The following is a 21,622-nucleotide window of genomic DNA, read 5'->3' as shown; positions in this document are numbered from 1 at the left end:
ATTAAAGAACATATTCCTTTTTTTGAAGTCAGTTAGAATAAATGTTTAAATCGAATAGAATAACTTCGGACTCTATAAGGGCACTTCACACAGTTATGGAATTCATCGCGCAGCGCCTTATAAGTTCACAATCGTCTATTGAACGACCATTTGAAAGAGTGACCGCATGTGTCAGATGGTCGCGTTTTGTCAACTACAACTAATTTTAAATATAAATCCTTGGGCAAAATATTACTAATATTGTAAATTATCATAGTTATTTTGGATTTACAGATGTTTGTCACTCGATCAAGCCAGATCAGCTGAACGAATATAAATGAAATTTGGCGCAGATAGTCTAGATTATATAATCTGGTATAGCCCATAAGATTATTTTAACTCTAACAACTATATCCTTTATTTTATGAATTACTATTGTCAATATTCTCACGTTTTTAAGGAAGGTTTTATAAGCAACGTGTTATGTAATGGCAATAATTCACTTTTTGGCGGAACTTGTTAAGCCTTTTGTACAGGGCCTCAATAACTATTCACAACTGAAATACAGATACACAGTATGTTACTGTTTGTTGAATGGATAACTGATATTTTTTCACAAGGTACCGCTACAAAAATAGCTTTGAATATTACATTTTTATTAACAAGGGGGTAAATTAGTACACAGAATAAATATATATAATAAACCATAGCTCATAAAGTATACAACTGAATAACTGGTAATTATGATAACTCATGCACTCGTGTCTTATTCTACCGTCAAACAGCAGTAGGTGCAGTTTAAAGAGTGAGTGAGCCAGTGTAACAGGCACAAGGAACATATCATATTAGTTCCCAATATTGGTGGCGCATTGGCGATGTAAGGAATGGTTTATATTTCTTACAGCGCAATTGTCTATGGGCGGTGATGACCACCGACAATCAGGTCGTCCATTTGTTCGTCCGTCTAAGTATGTTATAAAAAAAAAAGTAATGTCCACTGTGTGACTCGAAGTCACTCTTGTGGACTACAATTTCACAAGTTAGTTTCCTAGGTAGTCTTCGAGATTACCTATCGTAGCCTCATTTGATCGAAGGGCCGAGTTTTTACAGTACATTTTAAAATCAATTTTATATTGTCACATAACTAATCGCATTATTAATTCAATTTCAATACATTTGATAGTCATTCAAATCGACATATCCAAGGTTTAACGCTTTAAATATATTGCTCGAATAACGCTTGGCTTATTATAATTTTTTCCATTACGTTATTTAATGGAATTAGTTGATTAAAATTGTTACTTTGACATGCATGCTAGGAAACCATTTTAAATGACACATTTTTTTCATAATAATTAGTACAGTTGAGGCTCTAAACATGACCATTAATTACATAATTTATTAATATTGATCATTTCAACCGTGCTTGTCGACTCATGGCTTTGCTTCGGTCAGTATTTTCTAAATTTAGATCTGTAAGAATAACGGATTAAAATAAATAGTGTTTTATTTAATTTTAGTTGAAATTTATTTATCAATTAAAAGCGACCTTAAACATGTTTTAAATGCATCGTTATAGACAAATAATATCGATCATAAGCTTCACAAGTCACGGCTTAAGTCATGATTTGACCTTAGAAAACGGTTAGTAAAAAATATGTTTCTTTTTCTTTTTCAGTCCACATGTATCAACAGAAACAACTATTCCGTCTACATCGGGCCTTCAAGCAGAGCAAGACAAGGACAGTATGAGAAAAAATGACGACGAAACAAATGACAGCAAAGAGAAAGAAAATGAGGGCTCAGTATCAGATTGGGTATCGGGAGGACCGATTGGATCCAAGGTCGCTGTACTCGTATTTAGATCCTGCGTCCTCGCATCACGAACGCCCTCGATGGAATCAACGACGAAAACCGTCGGAAACAATACAGGGACCACGATATTATTAAACAAAGCAAAGAACATGGCGAAAAGATTAGTTGCAGAACCGCATGCATTCAGTGTTAGGCCAAAAAATATAATGCACGATGTGATGGAAACGTTCGGAAATAGCAATAAGTTTACAGGGCAAGCCTATGTTGTGAGGCACGTTAGTGAAGCTGAGATGCCTGAAACGATGTCCATCGAAGAGCAAGGACATGAACCGACTGAACACAAGAGAGATATCGAAGACGTCCTCAATGATCTGAGTAAGATAACGCTATATATAAAGAAGAATCTCAACATCGAAAACACAACTGCCAATATTAAACCACCAGAAGAACCACCACCAACCAAAGGTAAGGCTAAGGTTTTATCGAATATCGTAACAATGTAAAAAATAAAAATAGTTTGAACGGAAGACATACTTTCAGATATAAAAGAAGAAAAAAAAGGGAAAAAGAGTAAAGGCAAGAATAAACGGAAGAATTCTCACATACAAAGGACTTTATCTCCGACGTTAGAAAGCGACGACTCCGAACACATGCTAGTTAAAGACGTTGATAGCGTCAAGGTTAATTACGTTTTCTGAATTATTAAAATGTATACGATTATCAAAATTATCCATAATTTATTTGCTGAAATATTTTCCCAGCCTTTAAAGTTATCTTAATAGTTAAATATTTTCACGTTAAGGTACTAGAGAGTTGTCACATGCCAGCTCGCGTTCTAAAAATCACTTACAAGCTAGTCAACACTGAGACCAAGTTATTGCACCGTCTCCTTCAAGCACACGGACTTCAAGAAGCCTCGCAGGATGCAAAGGATTTTAACCTCATGTGGGCTGGATTGCATCCAAAGCCTGACGTGCTGCGATCTCTCACGCCTTACCAACGAGTCAACCATTTCCCTAGGTAAGATTTGGTAGTATCGAATATAGGCTGTATATATGTCTGCCTGTGTCCAAATACTGGGCTCTCCTCTAGTGGAGAAGATTTGGAGGTTATCCGTATTACACCACACTGATTCTAATTTGGTTGGTGGATTTTAGTTCTGTATTTTTTCATAATACATTTAAATCTTGTAGACTGTTCTGGCATTAAGGTTATCATGTCTTCCGTCAAATACTATTGAGGCAAATTTCATTCGGGGTAGGACGAACCTGGTGCAAGCCTTATTAGATGCGCATGGTTTGATTCAAGTTCATTCAGACTCGTCTAAGTGGATGTTGCTCTGGTCCAATCAGCTCATTCCATTGGACGTATGGAAGTCCCTCTCTCCACTACAAAAGGTCAACCACTATCCGAGGTAAAATTACCTGTGGTACCAAAAATTATTACATATTATTTTTTAGAGATTCGTTGTCATTTAGTATTTAGATCAATATTTCATCGGCTTGGTTAGCTTTTTTTTTTTTTTTGGTGACAAATATATTATGTTATGTGCTTAGGTATAAACGGTGTTTTATTTTAATCTCTTGTCTGAATTTTTCTCTTCTGGCGCAATTAAATTATAATGATGGAGTGTAGAGGTAGGAAAAATACCCATAGGTGATCAAAAAATCGTCTAATAAAACGTATTAAAAAGGGTTCCAAAGATTCACAATGGTGTTACTGTAGCTAGAGGATATTATCCTCAATTAACAGTTTGCCTTATCGGCAAAAGTGAAATGTACTATAAAAAAAAACTAAAAATTAATTTTTTTGAACAGATTAGTTTAAGAAAATACCAAAACGTAATCTTTTTTTATAGTATAAGTAGGTGGATGGTCAAATGGGCCACCTGATGGTAAGTGGTTACTAAGCATTCCTTAAATCGACAATGCGCCACCAACCTTGGAAAGCTTAGACGTTACAGCGGCTCAGTCACCATTCAAACCGTAACACGACAATACTAAGTATAGCTATTTGGCAATAGAATACCTGATGAGCGGGTGGCCCTACCCAAATGCACAAAGTCCTATTACAAAGTGAAGTGGACTGTTTAAGATATTTTAACTAGTGTTGCATATCGATAGTCCACTATCGATAGTTAAGGTGTTAGCGGTAGTATTATTAGTCTATCGATATTGTCTCGTGTCAATACTATCTGTCAATAGTATTGCTCACGGAGAGCTATCGATACTATGGATAGTATTGATCAAAACGATACTATCGATAGCACTATCGATATCCTAAATAGTTTTCGAGGTCAACTATCGATAATCAAACTATCTATAGTTCTGCAACGCTGATTTAAACAAGTATAAATGTACAAAAATATGATATTAACTTTAAGATATATTTTTTAATAGGTGTCAGCGGCAATCATTCTTAATTAGTGCGTTTCCTGGAATTCATCCGTCTAGCTCCAGCAGCCCCACCAAATTTCATACAATTGGAGGACAATTTTAATTCACAATAATACCTCACCTTTCCTCACTTCGCTCCATAATTATATTTAAAAAAATCATGCTTATTAAAAGATATATCTCAACATTAGTCAAAATTATTTGCATAAAAAAGATCTATTACTGCTTAAAACTTTTCAGATTACTCCTCATAGTGACCCATTAAAAAAAAAAACGTTGTACTAAAACAACTGACTGACAATAGACAAAGTGCATTCGACAAGTGATCACGAACTTTGCTTTCTAAATTACACAATTCAATACATTCCCATCACGTCCTAAACCGAATATACGATTAATCCAACATATTTTGGCCTTTTAAAACGATATCAATAATCGCTATGTGACTTTGTCTAAGCCCAGTGTTTAAGTACTGCTTAATGCCTTAAAGATAAACGTAGTGAGAGATGGTTAGTTAAACATAACACTCTGTTTAGATATTTCTGACATTCGAAAGAAGAAGATATTGTAGTAGTGTTTAACTAACCACCTCTTAAATAATAGTCTTCGCACATCACGATAGCAAATGGGTTAATATCATTTCAGTACTTATTTTTCAGACAAACATCTTTCACAGGTCTTACGAACTAACTCGCAAGGACAAACTCTTCAAGAATATCGAGAAGATGCAATACTTCCGCGGCCTGAAGCACTTCGACTTCATACCGACCACGTTCCTGATGCCTGTCGAGTATAAGGAGCTTTGCACGACGCATTACAGGACGAAGGGACCTTGGATCGTCAAACCGGCTGCTTCTAGTCGAGGTCGGGGTATTTACATCGTGAATACGGTAAGTTTCTTACTCGGAAAACAATAAATGATAGAAATTAATCAGGTTTGTTTTTTGATTCTAAGCTGATAGTTGATTTTAATTGGTCATTAACAAAATATATTATGATGAATCGTACAAGGGTCTGCGGAAATAAAAGTGCACTCGCTATTACTCTGATCTAGTCTGATTGCCTTCCTAGCAATGCAACACGGCTGGAAGGATTTCTGGCGCAGGACAAATGGATTTACATACTTAGCAAAACCGGGGATTGTAAATTCTGCAGTCTTTCGTTAAAATTGTCTTTATCAGCTCGAAATATCAATACATACATACATGTTTGTATTAATTTGCCAAAACACTTATAGCCTGAACAAATACCGAAAGGGGAGAACGTCGTAGTGGCGAAGTATATCGACAAACCTCTCCTTATTGGAGGACACAAGTGCGACCTTCGTCTGTACGTGTGCGTTACGTCTATAGATCCTCTGCTGATCTATCTCTATGAGGAAGGACTCGTGAGGTTCGCCACGGTGAAGTATGACAAGACGAATAAGAACCTCTGGAATCCGTGCATGCACCTCTGCAACTACAGCATCAACAAATACCACACGGATTACATCAAGTAAGAACTACTTCCAAATTTTCCTGGGGTATAATGAATAGCCCTTCTAAACAGTAACAGTCTGTAAATAAATCCATTCCTAGACTAAGATCTCCCTTTCCCTTTGATGGGACGTTTTTAACCTATATTAACACGCTTCGCCCAATACTTTATTAATTATACTAATATTAATATATGGAAGATTTTTATCTGACAAATACAAGTTTTTCTCTCGATGTTCTCTTTCATCACCCAGAACCTGAAAATTTGGAGGTTTTACTCGAGTTTGAAACCGCATTGTTCGTATATTATTCTCTATTTCTATTCACTGGACCACCTTAGCTCCATTGCATCTTCCTAGTGAGCCAAATGGGACATAGCATCTAAGATCAAGTGCTTATGTCAGCGGGTAATGGCGACTGTCTGTCGATTGGTAGCAAATAGCATAAAATTAAATTAAGAGATCATAATTTTGATATTAGAATTAACCAATAATTCATCAATATCCTCTATGCAGGTGCGACGATCCCAATGCTGGTAATATCGGCCACAAGTGGACTCTTTCGGCTCTACTCCGCCACCTCCGCAAGCAAGGCCGGAATACAGCTGCATTGATGGCTGCCATCGAAGACCTGGTGGTGAAGTCCATTCTTTCGTCTGCTCAAACCATCACAGCCGCTGCGAGGGTATTCGTACCCAGTCATTTCAATTGTTTCGGTGAGTACCAGCTTAGTAAAAAGGTCGTCAGTCTTAATTATTGGCGTTCTTCTGACGTGGAAGTTACAGGTCCAAAGAGTTATTTTGGACTATTATTGTATCCACGATAAGTATTGGGTTACCTTAAGTATGAAATTGCCGGTTTCTTTGTTCTTACTGTTCTAATGTGGTCTTCTTTAAAAAGCCGTCATTAGGCTAGATTGTCCAAATACCTTTGCCTGAAAATACTCGGCCGAAAATTATTATATATTTTGTTTTTTTTTTTGAGTATATCACCATAGAAAACTCAACGGAAATGTACTATTAATTTCCAACAAAGTCTAAACGAAGATACCGATATGAAATAAATATTATGAAATACGTTGTTATCCCTTACACAGACTCTTCCAGACGAGCTTAATGTAGATTTGAAGTTGAATAAAGCGAAGATGAACAAATTTTCATATAAATTGTTCAAAGTGGATTTAACGACGTACATGCGCAATGTAAAATTTGAAAAAAGATTTATCGTGAATATACATACATACATACAAAGGGCTTAATCTATAATAGGTTAGGAAAACCTAGTAAGGCTAGACTAGTAATGGTCTCAGGTGGCTAAGCCTTGCGCGTGTGTGTGTGTGTGTGTGTGTACGTGCGTGCGTGCGTGCGTGCGTGTATGTGTGTGTGTGTCCTTGTGTGTAAGGAAACTTGTTTTAATATATACCATGCAGTTTAATTCAAAGTAACGCCTAAGGCCGAATGTTCTATTAAATATATATATCACCGTCTCGATCTCCACAGAATTATTTGGATATGACATACTCATAGATGACATGCTGAAGCCTTGGTTACTGGAAATCAACTTGTCGCCTAGGTAATTATAATAAGTTATCTAAAAAATTACGTTTATAAATAAGTAACGATCTCACAATAATGTCGTCCACAGCTTGGCTTGCGAAAGTCCACTGGACGCTCGAGTCAAGTCGGCGCTTCTAGCGGACACGTTGACGCTGGTCGGGCTGCCGGCCGTGCCCATGTCTAAAAACGAGGCGTCGCCACAGAGCAACTCGCTTAGAATGAGAATAGGAGCTGTGAGTTACCTTAGTTATATATGTATTATCAATGCCCTTAGGGATCGTGAATGAGTTCTATGTCGGTGTATGAAATAATTTCACAGAGGCCTTGGACAGTACATAGATAAAAAAACATGTCTCTACTGAGGTGCCATGCAATATGCATTGCAGTTTCATTGTGTAATAATAATTATTATTTAGTTATCTTGTACCTTTTGACACACTTGCGTCCTTTCGCCCCTGTACCGACGTCTGGTTCCATGAGATAACCAAAATTACTTCAACATTACAGTAAACAGAGATTGTATACTATTTTTTGTGGAATACGAGTACTGATTAACCTCATTAAATGTTTCAGTGCCGCAGAGTCCACTCGGCCGAGAACACGTGCGTGCGTGGCAAGGCGGCGGCCGGGCCGGCGCCGGGCGCGGCCGGGTCCGGCGGGCCGGGCGGGACGGGCGGCGCGCTGACGGGCGACGAGCTGCGGCTCGTGCGCGCCGTGCGGGCGCAGTACGCGCGGCGCGGCGGGTTCGTGCGGATCTTCCCCAGCCAGAACTCGTGGCAGAAGTACGCGCAGTATCTCGGTGAGCGTGTTGCACTCTGTAATATGCACGTTTTTATTTTAAAAATGGAATATTAACAATTGTTTAATTAGTGTGAACAAAAAGGATCTGTCCTTCAGCTTACGGTTACAAGTGGTTGCAGATTACAATTATTGTATACTTATAATATTTATCTTGACTATGCCGAAACACCACAACAGACCCGGTGACGGGCGTGCCCGTGTGCTCCACGTCGCTGAACAACAACGCGCCGTACACGGTGGTGCAGCACAACTACAACCTGCTGGTGCACTCGCACGTGTTGCCGCACTTCCAGCACGCCACCGTCGCCACCAGCCTCACCGACACGCCGCAAAGGTACGACTCACTGTCACCACGGAACACTTTGTCTTACGATGATAACTTGATTATTATAATGAGTTTCCTATGCAAACTCTACCATGAATATAAAGATTTATCGAGATTCTGTCGTGTCAATAAATTTATATGTATTCTAGCTGCCCGTCCCAACTTCGTTACCCTGCATTTTTTTTTAATTTAATGTTCAGGGTTTAATCTAAACCTTCCAGGGACCAACCTATACACATAAAAAAAATCGTTCAACCGTTTAGGAGTTCAATTACATACACAAATACCCTAATCAAGTATCATAATCTTAACCGTCTGCGCAGACTGCAGCGCTACGAGGCGGCGTGCATCGCGGGCGCGGCGCCGGCCGTGCAGCTGGACGCGCAGCCGCCGCCGCCCGCCGCCGACGCGCGCCGCGCCAAGCACCTCGTCAAGCAGCAGCTCGCCGACGGCCTGCGCCTCACGTGCGTGTCCCCGCCGCCCACCGCCCGCCGCCCGCCGCCCGCCGGCCCCGTCGCGTATCCGTGTCCGTACGCCGACTGTACGTCTCGTGTTGCCCACAGCACCGGCGAGGTCCGTCGCGCCTTCGGCCTGTACCTGACGCACGTGCTGAAGCGCATCTCGTCGCCGAGCAACGAGCTGGGCGTGCAGCACGCCGCGCTCGTGCTGCGCTTCCTGCGCCGCGCCTCCGCCTCGCTGCGCATGCCTTACAATGTAAAGGTGACGCGCATGCGCACACGCTACACGCACGCTTATCATGATAACCCTGCACGAATGCGTTCACTTTACAGACACCACCATAGGCTCATTTGTCGATTATGCTCAATTTGCTAAGTAATATAAACAGATGATACTTCCTCATTGAAATTAATATATAGCTCCTCAATTACTGTTCATTCTCAGGGTCCCCCGGCGAAGATGTGCGACAAGGACCGATGCGCCGTTATCGCCAAGCAGCTCAACGATTTCCTCTACATGTACTACCGCGAGACCGACCTCTACACCGACAGTGAGGATCGCGACGGCTGCGTTTCCAATATACACTTCGCACAATTCCTCTACTCGGCGAGGTGAGCCGCAAAAAAACAATCAGGTATCCCGCTCAAAACTGAACCAAAATTACGATGTGACATTTTTATTCCAGCGAAGCCGATTTAGAAGATGTGTTGTTGCTGCTCTTACGCATGGAAAATTATGTCGCGACATTCCTGGGCGACGGTCGCGGGAGCGCCTTCTGCATCGACCTGCCGCCAGAGAAACGTGCGCCTTCCCCCCCGCGACACACACTGCTGCGACACCTCGCCGCGCTCGCACATCTCAACTGCAGACGATACCGGTACAGAGCCCAACATGCATGTGCACGCACATCGATAGGCACATAAACACGGTTTACAAACGATGGCTCTTTATATTTCAGACCAGAAACAGAGACATCGAGCAGGTCAGAGCCCGAGGAACCGGCGTCTACAGAGAGTGTCCCGCCACCGCCCTACACCAGCTCGGATTTGGTGATCAAGGATTCACTCAAGCAGGAAAAACCTCACAACCTGGCCCTTAAGTACGCCAGATCATAGCGACGTAATGCTTACCATACAAACTTTTACCTAATAGCCGGGGATATCTAACGTACATGACCAACCGAATGAGCGTTGACAATAAAAACTAGAATGTTACGCGAGTTAAAAAAAAAAAGCAAAAAGTTCTGCCATTAATCCGAACCTCCTTTAATATAAATAATTTTAAAAAAATCGTTACTTTACAATGTACTACGCTCCTGCCCATTTATTTTAGAGAAACGCTCGATACTTTTTCCAATGTCTACCCATCCTAATATTTTTTCTCTTATAATGTCACAATTATAATATCCTTGAATCATTTATTTATAGCAATAAATGAATTTATTCCTAGTTACCATTATAGTAAGGATCATTTCTTCTACTTATTAAATATAAGCAGTGATTTCCTATCGATCATTAAGAGCTAAACACTGCCCTCTACATTAAAAAAGGTATTTCCACTGCAAATTTATCATTAATTTAAATTCCTAACATTTAAATAAAAATAAAATAAAATCTCTGTCACAAAAAAAATTATATCCTTACCAAGAGCAAATGTTCCTCATAAGTAGGTAATTTAAATAAAAATCTTAACTCAACTTTAAACGATCGCTTTTCAATCTTGTTAAATAAAAGTTTTACTTAAACGACACTAAACTTATATTCATAAATTAAATCCAGTGGGGAAACTCTAAATGGATCTAGTTATACAAAAAGTATCCGCGACGCCTTTGAGATATGGTACAAAAAGTGCACAGTTGTGATTGTTAGTAACTAAACGTTTTTAATACTAGCGGTAACGGTTAAAACCAAAGAATACAGATTATATTTACAGAGATGTACCTGGCACTGTAGGCTATTTGATGTAATGAATACTTAAGGTGCTATGTGGAACGAACATCAGTGTTAGTTATAAGGTGTTATACCGTCACAGATTATAATAATCATTTACAAAATAAATAAAAACCTCATTTTTAAATTTAATTTAAATGTGTGTAATGTGTTCTGTAATATAGGGTTTTAAATATTGCAAGTATTTTGGCTGATGCATTTTTTTTTTTGTTGTTCTGCTGACGGTATTATCAGACGCCATTTTAAATTAACGTAGACTGAGCTAGCGGTAGTGATGTACTTAATTACTACGATTCTCTTTTGTTATTAAATCTGGAGAATTAATTTATAAACTATTTAATTCCTCCGTTTTTATTTCCATTCCTTCATTTTAATAAAATTTAATCTGCTTTCATGTTGTATAAGGACTTATATAAGGAATATTACATAAACCTCATTTATTCAATCTGTATTATTTTATCTTCTTGTTAGTGATTCGATAACCGATGCTAGTCGATGACCATAACATTGAAATTATAAAGATTTAGTATTATAATTGAAATTTTAATAATTTATTTAAAAAAATATATTTAGTTCAGATATTTTTTATTTTAAATATTGTTTTCAAACAGCTTTTAAGAATACCTTACTACACCAAAGTATCGTTGGCAGCTAAGCTGATTTATAAATGTAATAATCTATTTTATTAAATTAATTTGGTATTTTAAAATATTGTTTACTCGGTATAATTTATAAATGTAATCTTAATATATTTACTTATGAATTTTGATATATAATCCAAAATTAAAACATTTGGTTCCGTGCAACATATTTAACTTATTTCGTAAAGTAATCGTATATATTGTTTGTGGCTCGACATACAGTAACGTCCATAAACATTGGAGCTTATATCGGTATGACTTAGTCATAAGTAGTACCCTAAGCAATACAAAGCAGTGTTCATTCAATGCTTAGGTGATAGTGTTCTGTTGACAAGTGAAGCTTTGCTTGAGTACAGTGTGATAAGTAATGTAAACTCCCAGACAGCAATTTTAATCTCGGTGAAATTATATTTTCAATACGCTGAAATAAATCATTAAAAAATACTGAAGTGTTTTATTTTATATAAAAAAATTATTACATTAATATTGCGTCTACTTTCCGCAATTTAATTCTGTTTGTAATGTTATTTATGTATTAGTTACTATTTTGATTTAAGTATTGTGAATGTTCCGTTTAGCAGATAACGATGCCTATATTAAGGCTGTAGATTTATTCTATGCCACCCATATGATCACCAATGTACAATGGAGCGTCTAGTTTGCCAATAACTATCCCTTTTGGTACTCTAAGTTATTAAGAAAAATTATCTCGGAATAACTGAAATTTCGTACATAACGGAAGGTTTACAACAGACAGATGGATTGTAAAACATTTAGCTTACTATGTGAAAGACAAAAACAATCCCTAAAAAATGTTATCCTTATACCAATAATGCTGAATATAAAATTAGAGAGACCGAACATACTTCTAATAAAAAGAACAATAAATTCATCTGGACATTTGTTAAGCTCAAACAAATATTCAATAATTTTACCGACCCGATTTTTTTATTATTATGATATTTGGTTTGGAGGCAAAGAAATCTGTAATATTTTCGAAAGACACTTGGGGTTGGGACCATTTCTGTATGTATGGCGACAATCGATAAGAAGCTTAAAAGGAATCCTATTGTAATCCATAGTATATAAGTAATCCAGGTGGGCCCTCATTTAATAAATCATGTTCAAATTGTTTAATAAATTGTCGTGCTCTAAAATACCTTATCTTTGGAAACGTTCATATGTGGTTTCAGTATTCAACCAACCTTAGCAAACGTGTTCATTAAGTAACTTCCGACATCGATAAGGGCTACCAGATCAACGTGTATACCGATTTCTCAAAAGCCTTTGATAAAATCTATTCCATAAAATCTTAATTCATAAGTTAATAGAGTCGGTATAGACGGTGATCTACTTCGGTGGCTGAGTTCATATCTTCGTAATAGAAGCCAAACAGTCACAAAAGGTTTTTGTTTATCGTTTGCTCCAGTTCCTTCAGGTGTGCCTCAGGTATCTTATTAATGATGTAATTAACGTTATCAACTTAATTATATGCAGACGTTATTAAAACGTGTAAAAGGATTGCCTTCTTCGGACTGCCTACAGAGAGCGATGACCTTGAGAGTTTATGCACATAATGCAGACTAAATTGATATTCATTTCGTATTTTTTATCACTAATAAAATTTATCGTTCATCCGTGTCACAATAATCGGTTATCATTTACATCGGTGTTACATTATCGGTATAAAACTTACAATTAGATAGAATTATTTTATAATTGTCCAAAATATGACTGATTATGGTTTTTTTTTTTTCTAAATAATAATTACTTTAATTTTTTGCCCTCATTTTTAATTCGTTGTAAATTCTTAATTTATAACTTTTTATGACACATTTTTTGCTATCATTGTATGAATTATTTCCTAGTAGAAAATTTATTGGTCTATGATCCTGTTCAATTTATTTTATTATTTTCCTATAAAAACGACTGTTTTATTTTGAATTAGGTATTGGTAGATTCTGTTTCCATAAAGAAAATTAAGAAAAATAAATACAATACCTATATTTTGCGGATGTTTCCAGCAATCAGTAGAGGATCCTACTACGAGTATACATTCGACTTTAACTTAGAACCCGACAGAACTGGCATAAGATAATAAGTGATCGTATTATAGTGTTCTTTTTACCTAATAAACCAATTTTGAGATTATATTTTTGTTTCCCTAAATAACACACAATGAGTGAAATTGTTAATATCTATTATAGTTTTAAAATAATAGTTACTTGTCTATTGCATCATCTAAATATTTGTTTAGATTTAGTATCAATATTTTTGCTATTAAGCTACATGCGTAGGTTGTATGCGATACCATTACATTAATAAATATGTGTATATATAATAGAGTATTGAGATAAACTAGACCAGAAACTTATTAAAACAGTTTATGACATTCCTTTTACCCTTCTGTCGAACCTTTTTATTTTTTCTTAGTTTTTAATAAAAAAAAAAATAGCAATATATGAGTAGGAACACAACCAAATTCATATTTTCCTTCATTTAACCGTGATCGTGGTTAAACTTCAACCACTTGTAATACAAAGCAACTTAATGCAACATTTACGGATATAACATTGTAATATCTCCCATAACAGCTTCCCTTCCTTGATACAACATTTTATACTATAATCATGGACTCTGGTCTTGCAAAATTGTGAAGACAACCTCGTTTTTTAAAAATAAAGGGCTTTAAATGAAAAAATATATGTATTAACAACCGTTTATTTAATTTTACCAATTGTGATATGCGCTGTTACAAACAATAGCCTCCGTCGGATCGGGTCGTGCCGTCGTCACCGAAGGACTTGCGAGTTAGTCCAAACCTGCGGTATCATCTCCAAGTCAGCCAGGAGCCCACATCCTGTCAAATTAAATAATGTATTAATAAATCGTATGTGCCGGTAACGATTGGGTCATACCACTGTGAAATGTGGTATTGATTAGATTGCTTTCAAATAACCTCCACGTAATATTGCTATAGTAAAAATAGACATGGAAACGCTAGTGAATTAAACGTAATTTTAATTAAAACGTTCATTACGCATAACGCGTAATCGTTGTTAACAGTTGTCCGTCCGGGCATAACACATGCGAAATATTTTAAATCGTTTGGATAAGAAATAAAACGCCCAGCTGTTTTTACGCACTCATCTCATATATGCAACAATGCTGGTTATATATACCACATAAAATTAACTATAAACAAGCCTCAGTAGGTTAAAGTGGCCGCTTGTTCGCCGTTAACGTATTCCGTCTACAGCCGTACTTACGATTGTAACATTTCGCAATCCTGTCTTCTGCCGCTGTCGCCTAACGTTTACGCCGTACGTCGTATGGTCGCTACGGTCATAGCATCGGCTATGCTTCGCCGTCAGCACCGCCCGCGGTACGTGACCTCAAGCCGCTACTAACGTCTGAAAGGACTCGCACGCACTTTCTGTTTCATGTTGACGCACGTGGCGACGTTAGATACATTTTTGATAACTCATATCATGGAAGCTGGTAATTCCTGAGGCCCGAAGGCTACCGACCGTACTGTTTTACCTAACAGCCGTGAGCGTCGGTTTATTTACCGGTAATTCGATAACATCCAACGGTAGCAGTGTAAACTTTACATACTATAGGAAATATTGAATCAACAAAATAATTATTAATTCGAGCTCGACGCCCGTTTGACTGGGCAAGCTTTGGAATCCTGCAAGTCAATCACATGTTAAACATAGTAGCCGCAACCAAAGGATAAGCGCAGGAGGAAAGCGAGAACGGACGCCGAAGGGAGGGTGGTGTCATGCAAATGAATCATGTAGGAAAAGGTTCATTCGACAAAAAAAGATACTGCTTCCAAAAAAGGAATTTAATCTAAAAGTAAAATATAATACATCTTAATCACCTATTACATTTAGAGACTTATGAATTAAACGCAATCATTCATATCTATCGAATCGCTCGGATATGTCACAACAACGATCTGATCAAAATACAATAAAAAAAGAAATTCCGTCAATTTATTTATCATTTACTCATTCAATAAAATCGTACAATTCCCACGAATGTAACTACTTATGTCGAAGCTTACAAAGAGGGCCGTCTTACCGCTAACAATACAAAGTACGCGTGCGCCGCCGGTGCGGTACGGGCGGTATGGGCGCTATGGGCAGTATGGGCGGTATGGGCGCTATCGGGAGCGGTATCGGCGCGGGCCGACCTACGGGCGCCGCGGGGACGGGCCGCTAGTAGCGGCGCCGCCCGTCCCGCGCGCGCGCCGCCCCGCCGCCGCTACAACATCACGCCACGCGCGTCAGACGCTGCCGCCCGACAGCGAGCAAACAATATAGAGCCAACTAGTAAAATGATTCAAACCTTGCTCGCAACGAGTCCGATTCGTTATTAGCTGCATTGCAAAATTAGTTCTGTTTTAATCTGTTGTTCATTAACATTATTAGAATATGGATGTCGATGGTGTCGAACGGTTAGTAGACGCACCGGTGGTTTCGAACGAAAAGAATGAGTCACACGCCTTTAATGAAAATATTCTCGTGATAGCAACCAGAGAGTGAGATGACGCAGCGAATCACAAACATTTCCTTTGATCGTCTCAATATGAGTAATAATGTACTATATTCTAGGATAAATTAACTAAATATTAGTTACTAATTTACAAAAACTTTATTGGAAAGATTACTTCCGACAATGACATGATCATGATATTATTTAAACACTAGTCTATTATAAAAAATAATTTTACATCTATAGTGAAATATTGTCAATTTTCACACACAATTTTATAAGAATGAATTATGAGGACCTAAATAGCTATTACATATAAATGAATGATTGTTCTCTCTGGTTGCCAAATAAGTTTTGAAGGTGACTCTTACCGTCCCATGGGAGGGTACTGTTGTGCGTAGGGATCTCTGTCATAGCCACCACCAGCACCAGCTGCTCCACGCCTGTAATTACATATTTTTGCTTGCTAGAGAATAATTGTTTATTGTAAAAACTTTTTGTTAAGAAGCAGAATGCTGACAGTTTACTCATTTCATGGACATTCTCATGATAACAAAATATACATTAAATTTAAAAAAAATCTTCATAATTGATGATAAAAAACAAAGAAAGTGGTTTTTAAAAAGTTAAAAAAAAAACTTTTTTTGTTGACATGGGCCATTTGTACTAATTTCTTTGTACATAAATTGTTAAAAGAATAAGGTACTTGTCACCGTTTCTGATCATTGAAACCCCAATCTGAATGTGTGCTTTAATTAAAAATAATCATATTATTTGCCAATACAAGAGTGAAAACTTTTTTTTTATTATCAAGTCTCTAATTGACAAGTATTATATGAAAATTGAGAAATATCAGATTATTTCTCTGTAGAATTAAAATATAATGACATTCTGCTAGAGTAATTACTTATCATATTAGTAACTGAATCTTTATAGAGTTATGGTTAATATATTAAAAAGGAAACTAGATGCTTGTATTACAAACAATAACCATAGTACCCGAAAAAAACCATGATAACTACATTAGCAAGTATTGATTAAAGATAGATATGTAAATTCCCCAGTAAATTATCTTACGAGTGCACAATATCAATCAAAATAGAAAATCTAAACATTCAAAGGTTTACACTATAAAAAATTTTACTTATAGTAAAATGAAAAGACCCTCCAAACTAGCATACAATAATCTACATCTTTTAGAATATTTGAAATTACAGTAGAACGCTGGTTATCCGAATCAGTCTTAAGTGTAATATAGAGAATTAACACCAAGTAATTTTAGTTTAGTTTTGTTGTAACAAGTTGGAACTCGCTGGAGTTCAGATATATTTCAACTGTTATAGTTGTAGAACTGTATTTGTTAAACTTAATAAAGTCTATTCTATGTGTGAGTTTGTATTTCTTATTACCAGTCTATGTCCGATTATCCGAATCGACAATGGACCCAATTAATTCAGATAGTCGGCATTCTATTGCAATTTAGATATTGTTACTGATTAACTTGAGTTAAATATCAACAAGTAGATAAACAATCATAATTTACTTACATGGGAGGTGGTGTCCTTCTGCTGTACATGTCTCCGTTGCCCATAGGGGCAGCTCTGGGAGGTGCTCTATCATAGCCGGAAGACATTGGCATTGGCCCACCACGCATCGGTGCCCTTCTGTCCATCATGTCCCTTTCGTCAGGGTACATAGGAGCCCGTCTGTCATCTGGGTACATGGCCGCCATATCGTCTACTGGGGCGCCGTATCCGCGTCTGTCGTCAGGGTACATCGGTGGCGGTGCACCGTATTGGTCGCGGGTTCCTCGCCCGTCCATTAGCGCGAAGCCTCGACGATCTTCCCCTCCATAGCCGTTGTAACGATCATCGTACCCGCCACCCATGGGAGGTCTCTCCATGCTGCGATCGTAGGGAGCGCCGCCCATTCCATTTCTCATGGGCATACCTCCTCCGCCCATTGGAGGTCCTCGCATATCAGAACCGCGCATGGGGCCCATCGGCCGTGAATCGCGCATGTGAGGATAGGGAGCATCACGGGGTCCACCAGGTCCACCGCGCATCGGACCTCCACCTCTGCGATCCATAGATCCCCTCATGCCTCCTCGCATTCCTCCACGGCCGCCACCACCGCGCTGACCTCGCTCCTTGATCCTTCCACGCTCAACAGTAATAACGCCGCCATTGAATGTGGTATTATTGAGTGCCCGGATAGCGGCAGCGGCCTGGTCTTCAGTTTGCATGTGAACAAATCCGCATCTATTCATGATATCACATTCTGTCACAACTCCAAAACGTTCAAACAATTTTCGGAGATCCTCTGGTTTAGACCCCTGGGGTAAACTTCCCACAAACACCTTCGTTTGCTGAAAGATTACATAGCCATGAATACCTCAATGTTTACGTAACATTATATAGTAAATACAATAAAATCTACATACCGCCACCATTGTGTATAAATTGTAGTATTTCGATTGATTCTTTTTCACTTATTTACAGCACGTGTACACTTTGAAGTCCACCTCGCCCGCTTATTTTCTTGACAAAATGGCGGGTTGAAAGTAACGCTATAAATGCCGAAGTGACGCTATGACGTCATAGATTGCCTGCGATATGCATCCATTTGATTGGTGATATTTTGTAAGTTTGACGTTTGTTTCTGGAAGTCTTATTCTGATTGGTTGTAATTAAAGTCAGCCTACAATGAAGTAGTAATACGCATTGAGTTTATCAATTACAATTTATATCCGGTTGCTAGTGTAAAAAACAATAAATGGAAACAAATAAATTGAAAACAATTTAATTACATCATCCCAATATTAACTTAAATAGGCAAACTTTATACCAAAAATATGAAAATTATTATTAAAAAGATAAATTATATGCTTAGACTTAACAGATTAGTTAATAACAATATAACTTTTAAGTTTTGTCAGATTATAAAGAGCGAAATTCAAATTTAAACTTAATATTATCAAATTAATATGTTTGGTAGGTCCAAAGAGATCTAATAATATTTATGCATAATTATACTGATGTTATATTATAATATAAAAAAATATTATTTATAGTTTGGATGTCATTAAAATAAAATTTGCCCGTCAAATCGTACATCCGATTTCCTATTCTATATTCGTATGCAAAGGCGGCTTTATCTATAATGCAGGTTGTGCGGCGCACACGGGCGCCGGGTCTAAGGGGGCACCGAGCGCCCTCTAACCACCTATCATGTCTTAAAAAATAAATCACATTGAAAACTGTTACTTTAAAAGAAAAGTCGGTAGTTTTCTTGAACCAAAATGAAATCAACCGGAAAAAAATGTTGGATTGTAGTACTCGAACGAATAATTAACATAATTCATTTTTTAGCTCGGCAATATTTGGACTTTCGGGGGAAGATCTGAAAAAATATCGATTTTGATAATGGTAACTTTTTAAAGCTGTTTGAATGTACCTCTAATTTTGATAATGTGCTTGCGAAATACATTGCCCTTATCCAAAAATCTGAGTAACGTATAGACTAACAGAATGAAATAATACAATTATTAGGAGAAACAATAAAAAATGTTATTGTTTTGGAATTGACACAATCCATAAAATTTTCAATTATTTTAGATTGCACTCCAGATATTGCACATGAAGAACAAATAGCGGTTGTCATTACTGGCAAAAATTAAGTCGATTTATCTGCTCTCTGCTTATTTGGTTTGAAATTTCAAGGATAAATATACTTAGCAAGGCACTTCAAAATACAGACGTAACTATTGTCAAAAGCGGTGAAAATGATTGGTACCTAATGCAAAAATAAGTTTGTCTGAATTCCGTATTCCGCTCCTTTTGAGGAGCTCTTTAACAGCGCGAAAACTGTAACGGAAGATGTCGAGGCAATAACAGAATTTCCCACACCGCCACGCCCTCGCGCTCGTAAAAGGCTTTTTAATTATGAGACGGAGGTTGAACCGATAACAGATGCGAAAACACATTTTAAAGTAAATTTTTACTACTATTTAGTAGACACCGCAATTTCTAAAGTTCGACGAACGGATCGAACTTTAGAATCAAAATAATGTAATTTTTTTATTTCTTTAAAAATTTAAACACTGGAAGTATTTGGACTCGGATACAAAAAAATAACATTAAACTAATTTAGAAAATGAACTTTGCCATGCTGTCTCTTCAAATCTGGAAAAGTTCAAGCTCTTTAATGAAATCGAATTATTACCGATGTTTATTTATTTATGTTTTTTTAGTTTATGAATAAATTAATTTCAGTATTCCCAAATCTATCCACACCACTGAGGATTTACCTGACACTTCCAGTCACGGTAGCACACAGCGTAAGGTCATTTTCTTAAATAAAAATAATTAAAAACTATTTAAGATCAGCATTGTCACAAAGTAGATTGACAAATTTATCGTTAATAAGTATTGAACATGAAATCAAAATTCATATTGTTACAGATTTCGCATATGCACGAAGAGTAACTTTTTTGTAAATACATTAATTGTGTGTAATAACCTGTAATATATAATAGTTTTAAATTAAATATTTTTAAAACATCTACAAAGCTGTGAATTTTTATTGTTGTAACCCCTTCCTTCATAAAAAACACTTTTTGCATCCCGATATCATTTAAAATTGCACTATTAGCACCCGAATATAACTGTAAGTACCTACATATTCCATTTTGACCCCGCTCCTACTACAGGGCGCCAGAGTACTGGTTGCACAAAGATAGCGGATCTGTCTGTTCGTATGAATTAATTTTCAATTTTGTATTAATGTTCTGATGCACATTTAAAGCCTGTTGATGTAATAGATTAAAAAGAAAGGAAAGAAAACAAAACATTTTATATTTGTTCAATACAAATAGTTTTCCGTAATTTTATTTAGTTTGAGTCAAATAGTAAATTCACATTTCAAGGTATATCCTTAGCTGTACAATAAATATAATAAAAATCAAAATTAGATTAAGTGCAAAAAAAGAAAATTAAATTATTACAATACATAAGTGTTAACACATATTCTAAGAACTTATCCGTCTGCCTTTGTATTATTAAAAGACTAATAAATTATTTCACAAAAGGATAATTTTTTTTCGAATGAATATAGTATATTTTGACAATATTATCGTGTCATAAAGTTTATTTTTAATGTTTATGGTAATAAAAACCATCATGACTATAACATAAACTATTATTAAGTTTAAAAATACTTAAAATTCCTTATACTACCTACTTATACATTATTATAATAAGCCTATTTATCATTTACAAATGTCACCTTAACGAATCTATGTATTGTGATGCATTATGAATCGATTTTATGAACTTAGTGACTTCATTATTAATTGTTATTTTTATGAAATCAGCAACATTGTAGTTCGTTATTCCGCCACACTCTTGCGCACTGCAATGGAAAACGTCCAACAATTTGGCAGTTAATTTATCTGGATCATTGTGATGTACGGCCTTAGGAGGTATTCTTTTAGCTTTTTTGTACAGATTATCCGCTGCGATTGTTAGATTGATGGATATTATGTCATTGGTCCTCTTCACCTCATTTCGCGCCATCCGTCCCAATAAATAGCCTGGAAAACATTTTGACATTTGAGTTATTACACTATTCTTAAAACATTTACGATTCAAATTCAGTCATATGAAGATAGGATTAAAGTACTTTTTTGTTTACAGTAATTATTTTTCGGTTTCGTAAATT

The 21,622-nt window shown here is 36.8% G+C and overlaps 2 protein-coding genes and 1 long non-coding RNA gene across 8 annotated transcripts in view; 2 read left to right on the top strand and 1 right to left on the bottom strand.

The window, feature by feature from the left end:
• The window catches only part of LOC113402803 (tubulin polyglutamylase TTLL5), a 29,577-nt gene extending 17,738 nt beyond the window's left edge, over positions 1 to 11,839 (top strand). For 3 of the 4 annotated variants that reach the window (XM_026643131.2, XM_064217836.1, XM_026643130.2), the window contains 15 exons: positions 1,658 to 2,259; positions 2,335 to 2,474; positions 2,597 to 2,814; positions 4,867 to 5,080; positions 5,428 to 5,684; positions 6,181 to 6,380; positions 7,164 to 7,236; positions 7,309 to 7,453; positions 7,794 to 8,019; positions 8,199 to 8,355; positions 8,670 to 8,810; positions 8,910 to 9,066; positions 9,250 to 9,416; positions 9,491 to 9,682; positions 9,764 to 11,839. In XM_026643131.2, coding sequence (XP_026498916.2) covers positions 1,728 to 2,259; positions 2,335 to 2,474; positions 2,597 to 2,814; positions 4,867 to 5,080; positions 5,428 to 5,684; positions 6,181 to 6,380; positions 7,164 to 7,236; positions 7,309 to 7,453; positions 7,794 to 8,019; positions 8,199 to 8,355; positions 8,670 to 8,810; positions 8,910 to 9,066; positions 9,250 to 9,416; positions 9,491 to 9,682; positions 9,764 to 9,920 — 2,976 coding nt within the window. In that variant the 5' untranslated portion in view covers positions 1,658 to 1,727 and the 3' untranslated portion in view covers positions 9,921 to 11,839. The remainder of the gene's footprint in view (positions 1 to 1,657; positions 2,260 to 2,334; positions 2,475 to 2,596; positions 2,815 to 4,866; positions 5,081 to 5,427; positions 5,685 to 6,180; positions 6,381 to 7,163; positions 7,237 to 7,308; positions 7,454 to 7,793; positions 8,020 to 8,198; positions 8,356 to 8,669; positions 8,811 to 8,909; positions 9,067 to 9,249; positions 9,417 to 9,490; positions 9,683 to 9,763) is intronic. The other variant, XM_026643129.2, reaches the window with a different exon arrangement.
• Positions 11,840 to 14,100: 2,261 nt separating this feature from the next.
• Positions 14,101 to 18,504, bottom strand: LOC113402806 (RNA-binding protein 4.1). 3 transcript variants are annotated; one of them, XM_064217819.1, is made up of 5 exons: positions 18,345 to 18,504; positions 17,449 to 18,269; positions 16,273 to 16,344; positions 15,580 to 15,670; positions 15,234 to 15,533 (listed from the first exon to the last, which is right to left on the bottom strand). In XM_064217819.1, exons 1-4 carry the CDS (start codon positions 18,351 to 18,353, stop codon positions 15,625 to 15,627), a joined length of 948 nt encoding a protein of 315 aa, XP_064073889.1. In that variant the 5' UTR covers positions 18,354 to 18,504; the 3' UTR covers positions 15,234 to 15,533; positions 15,580 to 15,624. The 3 variants fall into 3 exon arrangements, with proteins under 3 accessions (XP_026498920.1, XP_064073889.1, XP_026498921.1); XM_026643135.2 differs by lacking the exons at positions 15,234 to 15,533; positions 15,580 to 15,670 and adding an exon at positions 14,101 to 14,255; XM_026643136.2 differs by lacking the exons at positions 15,234 to 15,533; positions 15,580 to 15,670 and having other exon boundaries at positions 16,026 to 16,344.
• LOC113402810 (uncharacterized) lies at positions 15,299 to 15,908 on the top strand. The gene is made up of 2 exons (XR_003369250.2): positions 15,299 to 15,533; positions 15,580 to 15,908. It is a non-coding gene; the product is annotated as an uncharacterized LOC113402810 (long non-coding RNA).
• Positions 18,505 to 21,622: the final 3,118 nt, after the last annotated feature.

The sequence above is a fragment of the Vanessa tameamea genome, chromosome 19 (assembly GCF_037043105.1).
Source record: "Vanessa tameamea isolate UH-Manoa-2023 chromosome 19, ilVanTame1 primary haplotype, whole genome shotgun sequence".
NCBI classification, from domain to species: Eukaryota; Metazoa; Arthropoda; class Insecta; order Lepidoptera; family Nymphalidae; genus Vanessa; species Vanessa tameamea.
Note: the sequence above shows the minus strand (reverse complement) of the source record. Positions and strands in the feature narration are given on the sequence as shown.